This window comes from Bubalus bubalis, chromosome 1, assembly GCF_019923935.1.
Source record: "Bubalus bubalis isolate 160015118507 breed Murrah chromosome 1, NDDB_SH_1, whole genome shotgun sequence".
Taxonomy (NCBI): Eukaryota; Metazoa; Chordata; class Mammalia; order Artiodactyla; family Bovidae; genus Bubalus; species Bubalus bubalis.
Window position 1 is genome coordinate 80,731,417 of NC_059157.1, and position 20,540 is coordinate 80,751,956.

At 34.6% G+C, this 20,540-nt stretch overlaps 1 protein-coding gene across 2 annotated transcripts in view; it reads left to right on the plus strand.

Annotated features, from left to right (window-relative positions):
• CHMP2B (charged multivesicular body protein 2B) overlaps positions 1-17,878 on the plus strand; it is a 30,181-nt gene extending 12,303 nt beyond the window's left edge. Inside the window, exons 2-6 of one of the 2 annotated variants that reach the window (XM_006069116.4) lie at positions 3,602-3,693; positions 7,691-7,885; positions 11,570-11,672; positions 15,877-15,983; positions 16,182-17,878. In XM_006069116.4, the coding sequence (XP_006069178.1) occupies positions 3,602-3,693; positions 7,691-7,885; positions 11,570-11,672; positions 15,877-15,983; positions 16,182-16,292 (608 nt within the window). In that variant the 3' untranslated portion in view covers positions 16,293-17,878. The remainder of the gene's footprint in view (positions 1-3,601; positions 3,694-7,690; positions 7,886-11,569; positions 11,673-15,876; positions 15,984-16,181) is intronic. The other variant, XM_006069115.4, reaches the window with a different exon arrangement.
• Positions 17,879-20,540: the final 2,662 nt, after the last annotated feature.

Here is a 20,540-nt window from a genome sequence, read left to right on the forward strand (position 1 = left end):
TACTCACAAGAATAACTAAAGAGCCTCTTGATGAAAGTGAAAGAGGAGAGTGAAAAAGTTGGCTTAAAACTCAGCATTCAAAAAATTAAGAACGTGGCATCCAGTCCCATCACTTCATGGCAAATAGATGGGGAAACAATGGAAACAGTGACGGACTTTATTTTGGGGGGCTCCAAAATCACTGCAGATGGTGACTGCAGGCATGAAATTAAAAGACACTTGCTCCTTGGAAGAAAAGTTATGACCAACCTAGACAGCATATTAAAAAGCAGACACATTATTTTACCAACAGAGGTCCGTCTAGTCAAAGCTATGGTTTTTCCAGTAGTCATGTATGGATGTGAGAGTTGGACTATAAAGAAAGCTGAGCACTGAAGAATCGATGGTTTTGAGCTGTGGTGTTGAAGAAGACTCTTGGTTATAGCCATTTTGGCAGATGAGAAATGGTTTCTGATTTCCCTAATGAGTACTTTGTATCTTTTCCAAATATTTGTTGGCCATTTATGTATTTTCTTTGGCAAAATGTCTGTGCAAGGTGTTCACTCATTTGTTGAGTTGTCCTTTGTTTTTGAATTGTAAGAGGTTTATACATATATATATATGTGTGTGTATATATATATATTCTGGCTTCTAGACTCATATGTAATTGGCGTATATATTCTCCCATTTTCTACATTGTCTTTTCACTTGATAAATCCCTTTAGTCACAGTTTGGTTTTCATGGAGTCTGCTTTATCTCTTTTTTTCTCTTGTTGCTTGTGCTTTTAGTGTCGTATCTAAGAATCAATTGCCAAAACCCAAATCATGTAGATTTACTCCTATGTATTCTTCTAAGTCTTTTATGATTTTAGCTCTTATATTTGAGGCATTCTTCTCTTTTGAGTTAATTTTTATATATGGTGTGAGGCAGGAGTCCAATTTCTTTCTTTCTTTCTTTTTTCTCATGTAGCTGACTAGTTTTCCCAGTGCCATCTGATGAGGAGACTCTTCTATCTGTTGTAGTGGTGGTAGTTTTAAATTCTCCCTCTTTACTGAAAAGGTACTCTAGTAAAATGATTAAGACAACTGATTCAGAAGACAAAACTTGCATCCAAATCTGGCATTACTGCTTACTGCCTTGTGACCTTGGGCACGTTATTTAAACTTATTTACACATATTTTCTGATACATATAAAATAATAGCAAAACCAATTCCATGGCATTATTGTGAACATTACACTGAATTGTTGTTTTTCACTTGCTAAGTCATGTCTGACTTTTTGTGACCCCATGGACTGGAGCACCCCAGGATCCTCTGTACTCCACTATCTCCCAGACTTTGCTCAAATTCATGTCCATTGAATCTGTGATGCTCTCTAACCATCTCACCCTCTGTCGCCCTCTTCTCCTTTTGCCTTCCATCTTTTCCAGCATCAGGGTCTTTTCCAGTGAGTTGGCTCTTCATTTCAGGAGGCCAAAGTATTGGAGCTTCAGCTTCGGCAACAGTCCTTCCAATGAATATTCAGAGTTGATTTCCTTTAGGATTGACTGGTTTGATCTTCTTGCAATGCAAGGGAATCTGAAGAATCTTCTCCAGCACCACAACTCAAAAGCATCAATTCTTGGGTGCTCAGCCTTCTTCACAGTCCAACTCTCACATCCATAAATGACTACTGGAAAAACCATAGCTTTGACTATATAGACCTTTGTCAGCAAAATGATGTCTCTGCTTTTTAATGCACTGACTATGTTTGTCATAGTTTTCCTTTCAAGGAGCAAGTGTCTTTAATTTCATGGTTGCAGTCACTGCTTCCACTTTTTTCCCTTCTATTTGCCATGAAGTGATGAGACCAGATGTCGTGACCTTAGTTTTTTGAATGTTGAGTTTCAAGCCAGCTTTTTCACTCTTCTTTCACCCTTATCAAGAGACTCTTTAGTTCCTTTTCACTTTCTGCCATTCAGTATCGTCCTTATATATGGGGTTGTTATTTTCTCTTGCAGTCTTGATTCTAGCTTGTGATTCATGCAGCCCAGCATTTCTATTGATGATACTCTGTATAGAAGTTAAATAAGCAGGATGACAATACATAGCCTTGTCATACTTCTTTCTCAGTTTTGAACCAGTCATTTCCATGTAAGTTTCTAACTGTTGCTTCTTGACCTTCATACAGGTTTCTCAGGAGACAGGTAAGATGGTGTGGTACTCCATCACTTTAAGCATTTTCCACAGTTTGCTGTGATCCACAGTCAAAGGCTTTAGTTTAGTCATTTAAGCAGAAGTACATGTTTTTCTGGAATCCCTTTGTTTTCTCTGATCCAATAGAATGTTGAGAATTTGATCTCTGGTTCCTCTGCCTTTCCTAAGTCCAGCTTTTACATCTGAAATTCTTGGTTCACATACTGTTGAAGCCTAGCTTGAAGGATTTTGAGCACAACCTTGCTAGGATGTAAAGTGAGTGCAATTGTGTGGTAGTTTGAACATTCTTTGGCTTTGGGATGAAGACATCTTTTCTAGTTGTGGCCACTGCTGAGTTTTCCAATTTTGCTGACATGCTGATTGTAGCACTGTAACAGCATCACCTTTTAGGATTTTAAATAGCTGACCACATTTCGTCAGAACTCTTCACTATGACTTGTCCCTCTTGGGTAGCCCAGCATGGCATGGTTCGTAGCTTTATTGAGTTACACAAGCCCCTTTGCCATGACAAGGCTGTGTTCCATGAAGGGATCACATACATGTAAAGTACTTAGCAAGTTTTCCTCACAGTGAGGAAACAGTTTGGCAAACATTGCCATCCATATCTGTGATCTTTTGAAGTAATCACTGTTTAGTAACAATTAATCTAAATTATAGTCAGTCAGTTAGACTAATACTTTAATTCTTCAAAAGGTAAGACTGATGGATCCTCATGAATTGAGATAAATGAGAAAGACATTAACAATGAATGGACACTTATAATATATCAGGTCATTGTGAATGTTATTTGCACCTTCATGATAATATTTATTTTATTAGAAACTGAGGTTTAGAGTATTAACTGACTTTACAAGAAACCATCATATAATGATCCAGTAGCAGAGGTGTGATTCAAATCCCTGTCTGCTTCATTGGAAGTCTGGATGCTTCTCTTACTCTGTTATAATGATGATGACATAGTGTAAAAAAAAGATTTAATAAACACATTGCCTGTCTTCCTTTTTGGAATTTCGTGTAATATTGAAGTAGGGAAGAGATGAAAAAGGGTGTGTGTGTGTGTGTGTGTGTGTGTGTGTGTGAGTGTTTGCTCACTCACTCGCATATATGTGACATATAATATATATGTCATAAAAGCAATGTATAATAATCAGTTCTCTAAGGGAGTATTTTAGTGTGATTTATATATTCTTTTGACTAAACCTCAGACTATGTAGTGTATTTGTACTTCAGTGTTTTTTTATATAATCAATATTTATAATTCATTCTAACATTTGATTAATTTTTAGTATATTGAAACAAAAAAATTTAACATCTTGTAAAATTTTTTTTTAATTGAGGTTTCTAATTCCAGTATTTTAAGTGGTATTAAAGAAGATCTTACAATTCAAAATTACAAAATTTAGGTTTCTTTTGTGATTCTCTTAGATGTAATAAAGGAACAGAATCGAGAGTTACGAGGTACACAGAGGGCTATAATCAGAGATCGGGCAGCTTTAGAGAAACAAGAAAAACAGCTGGTAAGTAGAACATTAAATTTCAGTTTAACTTTTCTAACAAATTTAGAAGTCAGTGTTGGAGTAATTAGCTAACTAGGAAAAAGACACATGGCAGGTGGTAAGTGATTTACTTTACTAAGAAATGGCATTTAATACCTTCCTGCAATTTCTGGTTACCTTTGTTTACTGTGTCATTCTCTTGATTTTTATCAGGAGTCTTTATTCTGCTGAATATAAAATCAAATTATTCTTCTGTTTGTGAAAGACATAAATGCCTAGGAAGAAATACTGCTCAAAACAGCCATCTTCTTCTCAACCAACAGCAAAGATAAAATAGTCCTAGAAAACAAGAGCCCTTCACAATATTGTAAAGCAATTATCCTCCAGTTGAAAATAAATAAATAAATTAAAAAAGAACAAAACAAGAGAGGGTTGCAAGAAAATAACTATGTTAACCAATGGGGTGTCTTAATTTATATTTTAACTGTTATTGACAATGTCTGTGATAATGAATATACTTTTAAAATAGATTGGCTATCTTTAAGTATTTTTCTGTTATGTTTTTAAATGTATATTGCTTAAAACATTTTAAAAAACCAACATGCTTGAGGTATAGTTGACATGCAATTGATTGTCCATGTTTAAAGCAAATAATTTGACACATTTTGACATATGTATTAACTCATGAAACAATTACTACAGTCAAGGTAATGAACATATCCATCATCCCCCAAAATTTTCTTATTCCCTTTATAATCGCTTCTAGCCATCCCCTTTCTCCCTATTTCCTCCTCAGTTAGGCAAACACTGGTCTGTCATTGTAGATTTTACATTTTCAAGAATTTTATATAGATGAAGTCGTAAAGTGATTTCATGTTTATATGGCTTCTTTCATTCATAATTATTTTGAGCTTAATCAGTGTCATTACATGTATCATCATTTTTACTGATAACTGTTATTCCATTGTGTGGACATTGCAAAATTTGACTGTCCGTTTACCAGCTAATGAACATTTGGGTCATTTCCCGGGTCATTTCAGGGTTATACTGATCCTGTGCTACTTTCATCATATTTCTGATATTTTTTGTTGCTGGTATATAGAAATATTCATTTTTTTTTGTACATTGATCTTTTATTCTGTAACCTTCCTAAACTCGGTCTAGTAGCCTTTTTGTCGATTCTATTAGATTTCTACATAGACAATCCTGTCATCTGTGTAAATAAAATTTTTCTTCCTTTTATCATTGTTTATTAGCTATAGGCTTTTTGTAGAGGCCCTTTCTCAGGTTGAAGTTCCTTTATCTAGTTGTTGAGAGTTTTTATCAGGAACTTATTTTGTCAAGTGCTGTCTTTTTTTGCATCTGTTGAGATTATAATTATGTAGTTTTTCTTCTTTAGTCTGTTAGTATAGTGAATTACATAACTGATGATTTTCCAAAGTTGAATCAAACTTTTGCTATTGGGATAACTTCATTAGTAATGATGAATTTTTTTAAAAATATTTTATTTCAATTTGTTGAAATTTTCGTAAGAATACTAGTATCTCTGATCATAAAAGCTGTTAATTTGTAGTTATCTTTTTGTGTGGTGTCCATATGTAGTTTGACATCAGAGCACTGCTGACCTTACAGCATGAGTTGGCTAGTGTCCCTCTCTGTTTCATTTGCTGGAAGGGTCTGTGTATTTCTTTTTTAAATGTTTGATTGGTTTCATCAGTCAAGTGAAGTTTTCTTTGTGGATAGATGTTTGAACTAAACAAAAATCTCTTTGTGGCTAGATTTTTAAATTCTAACATTTGCAATTTTTAGAAAATAGGTATAGAATGGATCAAGCTTTCTACGTTTTGAATGAGGTTTTGGTAGTGCACATCTGTCAAATAATTTGTTCATCTCTACTAAATTTTAAAATGTAATAACATTGTGTTTATAATATTTTCTTACTATTCTTTAACATCTTTTGGTTGTTAAGTGATGCCCTCCTCCGCATTTTCAGTATTTGTCATTTGTGTATTCTCTGTTTTTATCTTTCTTCTAATTGGCAGTGGTTTATCAATTTGATCAATTTCTTGTAAAAGAAAAAGCTTTTGATCTCATTAATTTTCTGTATTTTTTTCCTTCCTAGTTTATAGATTTCTTCTCTTTATATATTTCTTTCTTTCTATATACTTTGTGTTTTATTTTCTCTGCATTTTTCTACTTTCTCTATTTTGAAGCCTACTAGATACTCAGTTTTTCTAAATGTAAGCTCTAACGCTTTAAATTTCTAAGAACTGTTTTTACTGCAACTCACACATTTTGATATGTGCATTTTTATTTTATTAAGTTCAAAATATTATCTCATTTCCCCTGTGATTTTTTTTTTTTTTCTGTGTTGTTATTGTTGTCACGACCCCGTGTACTGCAGCATGCCAGGCTTGCCTGCCCTCCGCTATCTCCCAGAGTTGGCTCAAACTTATGTCCATTTAGTCAGCGATGCCATCCAACCAACTCATCCTCTGTCTCCCCCTTCTCCTCATGCCCTCTCTCTTGACCAGCATCAGGGTCTTTTCTAATGAGTTGACTCTTTGCATCATGTGGCCAAAGTATTGGAGCTTCAGCCTCAGCATCAGTCCTTCCAATGAATGTTCAGAGTTGATTTCCTTTAGAATTAAGTGGTTTGATCTCCTTGTTGTCCAAGGGACTCTCCAGAGTCTTCTCCAGTACTACAATTGGAAAGCATCAATTCTTGCATGACTTATTTCGAACCATGTTGCCTAATTTCTGCTTGTTATTTTCCTTTCTTATTTTTCTTACTGCTTTCTAGTTTAATTTCACTCCAGTTAGAGATCATACCTGTAGGATTCCAGTCCTTTTATTTTTGTTGAACCTTGTTTTCTGATCCAGAATGTGGTATATTTTTGGTAATTCCTTTTTTTTTTTTTAACGTGCACTTGCAAAGAGTATTCTGCTGTTGGTGATGGAGTTATTAGTGAATGTTGGTTAGGTCAGGTTGGTGATAGTGCTTTTGTAAATCTGTACACTCGTCCTAAAATACACTTTTGTAAATTTGTAAATTTACACTTCTGTAAATCTGTCCACTCGTCCTAAAATACAGCAATATACTTAAGAAAGGAGTTGCTGATGTCCCTTATGCTACTTGTGTCTTTGTCTGTTTCTCCTTTCAGTTGTATCAGTTGCACTTCATAAATCTGGAAGCACTGTTTTAGGTGCATACACATTTAGGATTGGTTTGACATCTTTATGTATTAATTCTTTTGTTATGAAATGCCCCCTTTTTTTCTGGTAATAGTCCCTTTTCTTTCTTTTTTTTAAATCTAGTTAATGTAACCACTCCAAATTTCCAGATTTTACTAAGTATTTATATAGAATATATTTGTTCTATCCTTTTACTTAGCTTTATATAGCTTTGTTTTGCTAATCAAAGTTGTTTTCTTGAGATAGCATATATTTTTATGTTCTGAGAAGGAAATGGCAACCCACTCCAGTATTCTTGCGTGGAGAATCCCATGGACAGAGGAGCCTGGCAGGCTACAGTCCACAGGGTCACAAAGAATCGGACATGACTTAGCAACTAAACAACATCTAATTTGCCAATCTGTCTCTTACTTAAGATAGTAAATGGACCTTTTCATTGAAGATAGTTGTCTGTATTACTAGCTTCAAATCTACCACTGTACTCTTTTTTTTTTTTTCTTTGCTATCTTCTACCAATTCCTCCTTTGATTTTTTTTTTTCCTACCTACTTTTGGATTGAGTTTTTAAATTTTCTTTTCGGCTTTATGTGAGTACTGTTTTGTAGACTTGCTTTCTTTGTGTAGAACACAGTACTAGTTCCGTCTTATCCATATAAACATGTAAAACAGTTTGCCCTCTCAAATGACTATTTGTATGACTTTGTTAAAGCCTCTTTCTTCATAATCAGGGTGAAAGGATATAATGTATATGTTCAGTCTATTCTTCTCAAATCACTGAGGACTCCCCCTTTAATGATCTTACTCCTTTTTATTTCCTCTGATAGGAATTAGAAATTAAGAAAATGGCCAAGATTGGTAATAAAGAAGCTTGCAGAGTTTTAGCCAAACAGCTTGTACATCTACGGAAACAAAAAACAAGAACTTTTGCTGTAAGTTCAAAAGTCACTTCCATGTCCACACAAACAAAAGTGATGAATTCTCAGATGAAGATGGCAGGAGCCATGTCTACTACAGCAAAAGTAAGTGGAAACCTTTATATCCATAGCTTTGTGATTTCATCTGAGATGTTTAAATATCAGCATTCAAATTAGATTTAAAGCTCCCTCTTTTATGTGTGTGTGTGTGTGTATGATAACATATATATGGTATAGAATCTTTGTAATTTTTAATCAAATGAGTTATAATTAAACATAATTCAGATAAATATTTCTAGGCTTTTTATCAATTTGTTTTAATATGAAATTTTTGTTTTAGGCACTTCCACTCTTCCAAGATTACATGTAACTTCTAAAGCTTTTTTAAATTGACTTAAAACATTATTTAGTTTTTTTCCCTTAAATTTTAAAAAAGATTTTGGGGCTTCTTATTTCATATGCTATATGTTTTGGTGTAATAATTTGAATTATAGTTTCCTCTTGATTCATTTTCATGAATGTGTCAGAAAGATGCATGAGTATTTTCAGAAGAATTTATCAGTTCATTTTATCAGGAATGTAAGTTTAACTTACAGTCCTTATATTAAAAAAACTTAACTGATTTTACTGTATAACTTAAAAGACTGTGAGCCTTTCAGACATTTAATAAATAGTGAGCTCTTTGCTGTGTATTAAGAACTGTGAGACCAGAAGAAGTTCAAGACAAAGGCTCTGCTCTTACATATATTACATAGTTCATTTTGGCGGTGGGAGAAGGTTGAGATGTGCTAAAAAGGAAGCTTTACACTCTACAACATTCTGTTCTCCATGTTTCAGTGAACTGCACAGATCCTTGAATAGACTGATGTGAAAGACTTTCTGGAAGACCAAAATTATCAGTAGCCTTTAAATAAAGGGAAGAAAGAATATGAATATGAAGAGCAAAAAGAAAAGATTAACCACAGAGGAGAGAAAGTGCAGGGTTATATATATTAGGAAAATAGTCCATAACCATTAATTCTCATTATTTGCAGTAATTGCATTCTATAAAGTTTGAGGAACACTGAATTAGGGAATATCAAACCATTGTTCCTAGGGGAAATGGAGGGTTAGGTGCCTGTGAGCCTTTGATCACAGTTGTTGTTAACTTGTCTAGACCATAAATCAGTCCTATGCTTAGAGGAGCATTTTAAACAGTGATATCACCAACCAAAAGGAAAAAAATAGTCCACAAAGATGACACTAATTTACATTATTAGTGCTGAGTCAAGATGGCAGGGTGTCATCTTGGGAGACCTAAGCTGGAATTGTGCTTGTTGGGCCACTCAAACTTTGTGCTACTTTGTGCACGTCCACAAACGAGCATAAAAGTACTGCAAGTATTGACTTGAGGTTACAAATACATTTTAGTGAGTAGACAAATTCACAAATAAGGAATTCAGAAATAATGAGGATTAACTAAAATTGCCTTTTAGACCACAGAACACATGAAATAGAACGTGTCCATTTTATGTACAGTAAGTACAGTGGCACATTGTGTTCCTTAAAAAACAGATTGTTTCAAAGCTGTTTATTCTGAATAAAGCTTATTCTGTCAGTTTACTTACTTTTGATGGATCTTAGTCATTTACAGTGGAAATGCATGGTTAAGAGCAAAAAAACTTTGTTTTCCTTTTTTGGTTTTACAAATCGATAGAACTAAATATCTATCTAATTTTAAGATAAGGTCCTATCTGAAGATCACACACCAGAGCTGGATAACCTTTCAATAACGTTGAGGAAGAAGACAACTCATTTTGCAATTTTCTGCAAGTGATAGGGGAAGAAAGCATACCTAATGTGGTCCTGCCATATAGCAATGTACGAATTAGAATTTTCACTTAAATTTCTTAAAATTTGTTGATTCAAGAAATATTTGTTTAGGTCCTCTAAGTAGGAACTATAATAAGTGATGGGGACGAAATGGGAAGCATAACCAGGCAAGTGCTGATTAAAGTCTATTTACAAAGCAGCCCATTTGAGAGGTAGTTTTAGTTCAGTGATTGGGCTTCCCTGGTGGCTCAGATGGTAAAGAATCTGTCTGTAATGCAAGAGACCCGGGTTCAGTCCTGGGTCAAGAAGATTCCCTGGAGAAGGGAATGGCTACCCACTCCAGTATTCTTGCCTGGAAAATTCAATGGAGAGAGGAGCCTGGCAAGCCACAGTCCATGGGATCATAAAGAGTTGGACATGAATGACTAACACTTTTACTTTTTTCCCTTTAATTCAGTGTTTAGAAACATGGGCTTTGGAGTCAGATTACTTAGGTTCATATCTTACTTGATAGCTGTGTGATCTCAACAAGCTCTTCATTCTTCATTTGTAATAGAGAGCAAATGGTAATACACTTTCACTTTTCACTTTCATGCATTGGAAAAGGAAATGGCAACCCACTCCAGCGTTCTTGCCTGGAGAATCCCAGGGACGGAGGAGCCTGGTAGGCTGCTGTCTATGGGGTCGCATAGAGTCGTACACAACTGAAGCGACTTAGCAGCAGCAGCACATAAAGACTTGTTAGGTTTAATGTATTTAACTTTAAATATTATTATATTTTATACATATAGTGCTTAGAACAGTGCCTGGCACACGGAAATAATATATATCAGCAGTAGCTGCTCTGTTATCACTGTCAGCATTGTAGTTGTTATTAGTATATTTTTGTAACAGTACTGTAATTTGCAAATTAAGTCATATAATTTACACCAATACATAAACTTTTATCTGTAGTGAGTAGGATTTAACAGGAATATCTGTTCTAACCTAGGGTGTCAGAAACTGCTGCCCTAAGGTGAGAAACTGAAATCTGAAATATTTATAGTGAAAGCAAGTAAAGAAGAGCATTCCAGCAGAGGGACAGTATATGCAGAGGTCCTGTGGTGGGAGGGAACACAGTACATTTAAGGAAATAGAAGATCAGTGTACCCAGAGGGCAGTGGTGCAGAATGAGACTGGCTTGTTAGGCAGGGTTAGGATGTTTGGTCTCACAAGTCAATTTATGGAATTGAGTTTTAAGTGCTAAGAACAACGCAAAGCCCCTAGAGAATTAGGTATGTGTGAGCTGGTGGGGGATGGGAGGGTACAGTGTTGTATTTGAAAAAATTACTTTGGCTGCAGCATGCATAAAAGACTGTGTTTGCTTCCTATCTTTGAACTGACATATAACACACATACAATAAACACATATACCCAGATACATATATGATAATAATATATAAAATATTTTGGCCATACTTTATATCATTAATTTGTTTTAATTAAATTATTTGTGAATATAAAATGTTCACATATTTTTTGCAAAGCTCAATGTTTTTATCATTTCTTGAAATCATGGTTTTAAATGAATAAATAGGTTAAATAAGTGTCCTTTAATTCAGACATGAAAATTTTTGGAAAAAAATTAATTTTTTTTTAAAATTTAGCCATTACCTGCTTGCCACATAACAGGCAAATGTAGTTTTCCTATATGAGTAGCAATGGATTTTGTTAGCAGTATTTTTTTATTACATAATGTTTTGCCTACTGTTCAGATGAGTTTTTCCACAGTGGCCTTTATTATATAGATATTAAGCAGATGGTTTCCAAATGAGTAGTTTAATTTTTTTTTATAATATTAACACTTTCATGTTTAATAATGGCAGAATGTTTATCTTTTAAAAAAACTACCTTTATTGATGTGTTCCCTTTGGACTTATTCCATAATAAAATTTTCATAATTATGTATGTAACATGAATCTTTTCATATGTTTAAAGACAATGCAGGCAGTAAACAAGAAGATGGATCCACAAAAGACATTACAAACAATGCAGAATTTCCAGAAGGAAAACATGAAAATGGAAATGACTGAAGAAATGAGTAAGTTTAATCACTTGTAATGAAATTTTCAGTTTTTTCATCTTTCAATTAGCAAGTTTATTTACTAACAACCTCATATTCTCACCCATGAAAACACAAATGAGAAATAATGCAGCTCTCTTCTAAATAGATGACTATATTGGAATTTCATCAAGTTTTTGTGTAAGGCTCAAAATTCTATTAACATTTAGCTGAAAGAAAAATGTAAAATATGTGATGGCTTATTTCTGTGCTATTTGGCCTTGGCAATTTTACTTTATAGATTAGAGAATCAAAACCAACTTGTGAATAAAACAGTGCTTCCTAGTATAAGTTAGATAATCTTAAGAGTTGTGTTGATTATTTCATACTGTAGAAGATCTGTAAATATACAGAAGATATATTTTTTCATATTATTGAAGATCTTATATATTTCATACTCTAGAAGATCTATTTATATTAGAGGTAGAGATAATGGAGCTCTTTCATTCTTCTTTTTCCCCTTCCAGAGTCTAAATTTAATATTTAATTTTCTTCTTGTTGAGTATAAACTACATACTGTGGTACAAATATGAGGAATAAGAGGAATAAGGCTATAAACAAATTTATCATTATACCACCTGTAGTGTTAATATTTGGAGAAGGCAATGGCACCCCACTCCAGTACTCTTGCCTGGAAAATCCCATGGACGGAGGAGCCTGGTGGGCTGCAGTCCATGGGATCGCTAAGAGTTGGACATGACTGAGCGACTTCACTTTCACTTTTCACTTTCCTGCATTGGAGAAGGAAATGGCAACCCACTCCAGTGTTCTTGCCTGGAGAATCCCAGGGACGGGGGAGCCTGGCAGGCTGCCGTCTATGGGGTCGCACAGAGTCGGACACAACTGAAGCGACTTAGCAGCAGCAGCAGCAGTGTTAATATTATTTATTTCTTTCCTATATTTTTCTATATCTTATAAAGTGAGATAACATAGATGATTTTGAATCTTATCTTGCCTTTAAAAAACATAGTAGTATAACATAAAGATGTCCTCTTAACCTTGAATTTTCTGTTTTTTTTTAATGGCTTTAATATTATATAACATCAATATATCCTAATTTATTGAGCAATTCTTATATTGGTTGATAAGATTGTTTTAAAATGTTCAGTTTATTTGACAGTCCTTTGATAAATATGTTTCTGTAATATCTTTGCTGAATTTCTTCAGTGTTCTTAGACTATTAACTTTTATAAGACTTTTGGTTCATCAGTTCAGTTCAGTCGCTCAGTCATGTGTGACTGTTTGTGACCCCATGGACTGCAGCATGCCATGTCTCCCTGTCCATCACTAACTCCCAAAGTTTACTCAAACTTACGTCCATCGAGTCAGTGATGCCATCCAAACATCTTGTCCTCTGTCGTCCTCTTCTCCTCCCACCTTCAATCATTTCCAGCATCAGGGTCTTTTCAAATGAGTCAGTTCTTCGCATCAGGTGGCCAAAGTATTGGAGTTTCAGCTTCAGCATCAGTCCTTCCAAAGGACTGTTTTCCTTTAGGATGGACTGGTTAGATTTCCTTGCTGTCCAAAGGACTCCCAATTTGGTTCAAACTACCAGATTATTTCAGAAGGACTATGTGATCTTTATTTCATCGATAACAAAGGAGTGACCCTTCATAGCACCCTGGTCAACATTGAATTCTTACTTGTATAATACATTGAATTGTTACTTGTATAATACGTCAAAACTGGCATCATTGTTTCACAAAGATAGTGTCTAACTATTTTACAACTCTATAGGGATATGTCAGTTTAGCTGTTGTTTATCTCCTAGCATTTTAATTTGACAGCATTTATTGTATAAAGTACTATCTAAATTACTAGGATTACTAAATTCACGAAAGTCCTAGTATTTTATTTCAGAGTATCTATTTTTCTTCTGTGGTTTAATGACACTGTGCTTCCTTGGTGGGTCAGATGGTAAAGAATCTGCTTGCAATGCGGGAGACCCAGGTTCAATCCCTGGGTCAGTAAGATTCCCTGGAGAAGGGAATGGATACCCAATCCAGTATTCTTGGGGCTTCCATGATGGCTCAAATGGTAAAGAATCTAATCTGCCTGCAATACAGAAGACCTGGGTTTGATCCCTGGGTTGGGAAGACTTTCTGGAGAAGAGGGAAATGGCCACCCACTCCAGTATTCTTACCTGGAGAATTCTCTGGATAGAGGAACCTCATGGGCTATCTTTCATGGGGATACAAAGTGTCCGTCATGACTGAGCACACATGCATATGTCTTTGAGAGTTTCAAAAACTCTTTAGTTTTTATTTTAACCTTTACTTTTAAAAATATAATTTTTCAAAAACATCATTAGTGAATTTTTAGTGACTGAGAGAACTGCCATTTATATAATGATCATAGTATCTAACATGTTTATGTGGATTCCAGTGATGGCACAGGTATGAGCAGATCTTAGTGGAGGAATTAAATATTCCATTAAGCCATAGTGAAGAGAATCAATAAGCCTGTATTTAAAATTCCTATCTATCACTGTTGTTCTCATTTGTATTTTAGTAATTTGCAAGTCTGAAAGAATAGTAGTTATTGGTGGTTACTCATTTTTTCAATAAAGTGTATTAACATTAGTATTTTCATCCAAAGATAAATACAAGGTTTAGATGGACATTTCTTTTTCAAATTAGAATTTATATTTTACAGTGTTGTTCCAATGCTTGTTCACATTCAGGTTTTGGAAACAAGATCTTTGGGAAATTTGTATTACGTCTTTAATTTTGTTAACACTTTTCCTGAAAACATTTTTCTCTGCTAATCCTGATTACACCATTCTGGTGCTGCTTCTCTATCCTCTTCTTTCATTTTTTTCTGTGAGTAGTTTTTCATTCAGGCTCTTATTAACTCTAACCTGGACTCCCTACAGCCCTTGTTACTTCACTACCATCTGAGTATCACTGCTAAATAATTTTTCTGGAGGCTTACTTCTGAGCATGCTGATCAGATTCCCATAGTGGCACTTTTCTGACTACAAAAATAAAGTCCCACATCATAAATCAAACACAATTTTCAGATCAAGTCCCTTTCTTTTCTCAATGCAAATATTGAGGCCCAGAGTGGTAAAGTGACTTCCCGTAAAGTTGGCCAGTTACTAAGTGTAAGAACTGAGATTCTGAATAAAAGTTTAGCATTCACTTTACTTCTTCAGGGATGGTGTTCCTTTTTTTTTTTTTTTTTTTTGGTCTTAAGCTCTTTAGCTTTTTCCAGTTGATTTTATACTATTAAACTAACACAAAAAAATCAAAATTATCAAACAATGCTCAGTAGAGATCTTAACCAATATCAAGCTTTATTAGCAATGTCAAGGATACAAGCTATTAAGATACTCATGCAGAACAGGGAGAGGGTCGGGGCCATCCAAAATGACTCTCCAAATCTTTTCTTCCCATAACAGACATAAGCATCATAGATGATATGTCTAATCTGTTTGCTTATTTCATGTTGAACAGAACATTCACAAAGTGTAGGAAATATATTAAATTTATACCTCAGATGGTCACCTATCTTATGTGTTATTTTCAAGGGACTCATAGATATAAACCCATAGGTTGTAGCTACAACAATCCTAAAACAAAAACAGCCTGCTAAGTTCATAAACAGGGACTCTCTTGCTGGCAAGTATTAGTCTGTTTACCAGACAACCAATTAGCAGGGTACTTACAGTGAGATCAGGCTAGGTTACTTGTCTTTCTTCCTCTGGGACCTTCCCCAGTGATCATGTTAATAACAATCATAGGCCAGTTTTTTAAATTCTTTCCTTCCCAACCACTTCCCATTTATACATCTTACATAGTCAAACAGAAGAGCTTACTCTTCCTTACATGTATCCCTGTTGCTTTCCACTGTGTCTTTGCTCATGCTACTGTATCTCTATGTGTCCTTCAGTGACCATCTCAAGTATTTCTTCCTTCCAGATGGGTGTCATCTCTTCCATTTGAAACTTTTATAATCATTTACCTTTCCATTTATCAGAGTCTGTTTTTTTTTGGTTTTTTTGTTTTCTTTTTTTTTCTGTTCTTAAGTGTAAACTATCTAAGGTATTTACTTTTCTCCATCTATTCATAGATTTTATTTGCACTGTGTAAATTACATTGCTGGGCCTTTTTCTGAAAATATAAACCTAACCTGAAATCTGTTTGAAAGTAACGACTTTGTTTTCTCTTCTCCCCTCAAGTTAATGACACACTTGATGACATCTTTGATGGCTCCGATGATGAAGAAGAAAGCCAAGATATTGTGAATCAAGTTCTTGATGAAATTGGAATTGAAATCTCTGGAAAGGTATGAATGAATGTCCTATTCTCTCAGATGGAAATACTTTCTCTTCACTTCATTGTTTTAAGTTTTCCTTTATGTTAGGTGTGTGTTTTTTAATATCTACTTGAAAAGTAAATTACACCTCTTGCAGCATATCCTTTATGTCCTAACCCGAAAGTTTGTTAATACATTTTTTTTCCTCTTTTTCTCTCTTTAATATAGATGGCCAAAGCTCCATCAGCTGCCCGAAGCTTACCATCTGCCTCTACTTCAAAGTCTACAATCTCCGATGAAGAGATTGAACGGCAACTCAAAGCTTTAGGAGTAGATTAATTTAAAAAGCCATTATATTTTGCCTATTATAATTATTTAGTATAAACCAGGCACAGTGAAGATTCCTTTTACAAAGCACATTTATTTTGCAAAAATGAAGACTATGAGTAAACAGTTTTTCCTAACCCATGGCTATTTTGAATCTTTTGCCAAAGAATGACAATGATGCAAAAATGGGAACAGTTTGGATTTTAATTAGAACTCTTTGAGAGTGATGACGTGTAAAATGTTGACTTCTTTTCTGCATGGCATAGAGAAATTATATTCATTCCTTACTGTATTTATGTTCTGAATCTTTTTCCACAGAATACAAATCTTGTTAAAGCCACGAGGCACCAACTGAAAGAGACTTGTAAGAATATTAAAAGCATACCATTAATTTTGTGTCTGTTACTTGTCCTTTGTAAATGATATGTATTATGACCATTGGTGGTTCAGCTGTCAAATTATTTTTAAATCACCTAAAAGAAGAGTGCTATTTGAACATCTGTCTTAAACAAAAACTGTTATGAGCTTTTCTTTTCTTTTCCTTTGGGAGAACATTCTACTTGGTAAGTTTATTACCTTTGAAAATGTGCTTGGCACCTGCCTTAAACAGTACATATTGTGCACATCTTTAAATTATTTTAACTGACAGAAAAGAACTACCTTTTAAACTCAAATTGAAGCCTCTTGCAAAAATTAGCCAGGCACTTTTTTTTTAAGCTTATAAAGTGAATTAAATACAATTAGCATAAACAGACACTGAATTAATAACATTTTATATTAATAAAACAATATATTTTGGTCTTTCTTCCCAGAACTGAGGAAGTTTCCTCCATATGAATTATAATTTAATCTCTTTAGTTTTGAATTGTATTAATGTGTATATCAAACCCTCACTGGGGTTTGATGATGCCATCATTCTCAATTAAGTAACATTACTAAAACAGTACTCAACCTAAATTTTAAAAATTAACATTTTTTTCTTGGTAAATAAACTACAACTTTGTCAGAAATTGCTGCCTGAATGTGTATTAATGTATTAACTGCATTTTTTAAGGTAAAGTTGCTATGGTATTTAATGTATGTATAGAAAGTGAGAAGAAATGAAGACATGGCAGATTAGTTAGATAGAATTTAGAATTAGGTTAGCTTTGAAAAATGATGTTGTCATATATGGATTTTAGCACATCCCACCCTTTAAAAACTCTTCTGGAGGAGATCAAATAACTGTAACCTGGTTAATTTGGGACAATGGATGTTTTGGACTAATATGAACAACATAAATACATTTTAGGACTAGTGAACATATGGCATAAGGATTGATGAGAAAAATGAAAACCTAAACTTTTTAATCCATAAACCATTTTATAATGTTCAAAGATAAGATTTCATTATTGATGACATTAAATATAGGTACCCTGAACATTGATGGGTCAAAACATTTTACTTGATTATGGAATGTTAACACAGGACTTGTTTTGATTCTTGGATGTACATAATAATGCCAACTAACTTTATTTACTTTCTTGTTTACATGTGGGGGTTTTTGTTTTTAAAATTATTTTGTTAAAAAAAATCTCAATAAAGATTTATTGCTGTTATGGATTTTTGCCCCTTATCTCTTTTACTCTATTTTTGATTTCTGCTAAAGTTATATGCATATCTGGTAATTTTTCAAAAGAATGATTTTTATTACTTTCTTGGAAGGAAAAATTAGATAACGATGCTGTTTATATGTCTGTTTAAGAACTAGCAGTTGGTATAGAACTGATGCTTGTGAGTGGAATGTCTAATAATTGGTGGTTTCACATGAAATTTATCTGATAATTTCTTTCCTGGAACTTGCAGGGGGTAACCATTTTTAAATCTTTAAACAGATAAGTCTTAGAGATTTTTTAAAACAATTTTAGTCAAACATGAATGCCACAAAAGACTTTGGGACCCAAAGGAAAGAATAGAGTCATTTTGATTTGGCTATACTTATAAAATGCTCTAGTTTTCATGAGCATTGTCTGTAAATTTGTAAGTTATGCTGCTTCTTGTTCAGTCAATAAGCGTGTTTGACTCTGCGACCCCATGGACTGCAGCACGCCAGGCTTCCCTGTCTTTCACTATCTCTTAGAGTTGGCTCAAACTCATGTCCATTGAGCCAGTAATGCTCTCTAACCATCTCATCCTCTGCCGCCCTCTTCTCTTTCTGCCCTCTGTCTTTCCCAGCATCAGGATCCTTTCCAGTGAGTCATCTGGTCACATCAGGTGGCCAAAATTTTGGAGCACCTTCAGCATCAGTCCTTCCAATGAATATTCAGGGTTGGTTTCCTTTAGGATTGACTGGTTTGATCTCCTTGCAGTCCAAGGGACTCTCAAGAGTGTTCTCCAGCACCACAGTTGGAAAGCATCAATTCTTTGGTGCTCAGCCTTCTTTACGGTCCACCTCACATCTGTACTTGACTACTGGAGAAACCATAGCTTTGACTATATGGACATTTGTCAGCGAAAAACAAAACTTCCTTTTAGACCCTTAAAATTAGTAAACAAGGAGTCTCACACACTGAGTTTAATGAAACAACTGATTTATATGTTTACTTGATTTTCCTCATTTCCTACTTTTGGCAAAAGGATTTCTTTAGCAACTGACATGTTTGCTAATAGAACGTGAGCAGAGGAGAATAGCAATTTCTCTTACTGAAGAATGCAGCCCAATGTCATATTCTATTACTGAATGTTAATGTCATGGATGGAGATCACTGAGTTTGAGAGAAGTAGAATTTGGTACAAAAATGTCAATCAATACTCATCTTAGAAAACATAAAATGACCATCCGTCAGCTGATTGTGTTGCACAGACTATGTTTGGAGGGGGAGTGCCTGGTTGTGGCAGAGGTAGTGGAAATGAGTTCAAGAAATTAACACAACCTTGTAAATCAACTATACTTCAATAAGATAAATTTTAAAGCAATTGTACTTATGTAGACCAGAGTGGGAAATCTGGTGACCTGTAGCTTCATGGTACCTGCACAGTGAGGTGTATAATTTGTAATGAATGCATTTAGGAGAAGCCCGCCCTCACCCCATGAACATTCCTTATCAGCCCAATAGCCACACTCCTAGCCTGGTCCTGGTTGGCCCAATTTAAATCTGTACCCCTGTTTCAGACATTCCCATGTTTCAACTGTGTATGTGCAAATCTGAAAAAGAGACCTGTGATGACTTTCTCTTTTGATGCCACTACCCTACATGAATAGGGTTTTGCAGTTACAGAAGAATAGATTAACTTTTCAATTTCTGTAGGACCTGAGTCCATAAATGTGTTTAAGACAATTCCTATTACTTAGTTCTTTCAAGAGTCACTGGATTGAATTTCCCTTCAAGGAAGCCTGAGGATCCTGAAGTCTGATTTCAGGTACCCAGCTATAGGAACAGCATACACACCCCCTCCCCACAAGCCATCCTCCCAAGAACCTGAAAATATGCATGGGTGCACATACACATCTCTGTCCCAAACACTGAAAATATTTCTTTTAACTATTTTTACCATTAGATATAGAAAGTGAAAGTATTAGCCGTGCAGTTGTGTCTGACTGCAACCCCGTGGACCATAGCTTGCCAGGCTCCTCTGGCTATGGGATTTTCCAGGCAAGAATACCGGGGTGGGTTGCCATTTCATTCTTCAGGGATCTTCCCGACACAGGGATTGAAACTGGGTCTTCCGCTTTGCAGGCAGATTCTTTATTTTTACCATTAGATATGGAAAGGTAAGTTAAATGGATTTCTCAGCCACCTCTACAGGGTAAAACTGAGTGTACCAATAGGTATAAGTGACAAACAGATCCTTCCATTTTAATGGAACTCTACGGAATTCTTAAAGATTTCCCACGGAAGAGCTCATAAAAACAAGAAATGGAAAGGCTGTGTGGCTAATGTCAGCTTTGGATGTATTCCCAAATGTTAACACATAGACACTGCACAGTAAATCACATTTGTCACGTGTTTAATTGCAGTTTAGAATTCTAAATAACATTCACCATTTTCTATTTTTAAGGAAGCCAATATCTATTAAAATACTATCTAAATAATTAGAAAATAAGTGTCAAAACTCATTTATACAAATGAGTTAATAGCAAATACCAGTATATTTACAACTAGTAAATAGCTAGTAATAGTATTATTATTACTAGTAATAAATAGTAAATAAGGGATTGCTAGTTCAATATTAAATACTGTCTCAAAATGTTTTTTAGGGAGAAAAACTGGTTTCCAATGC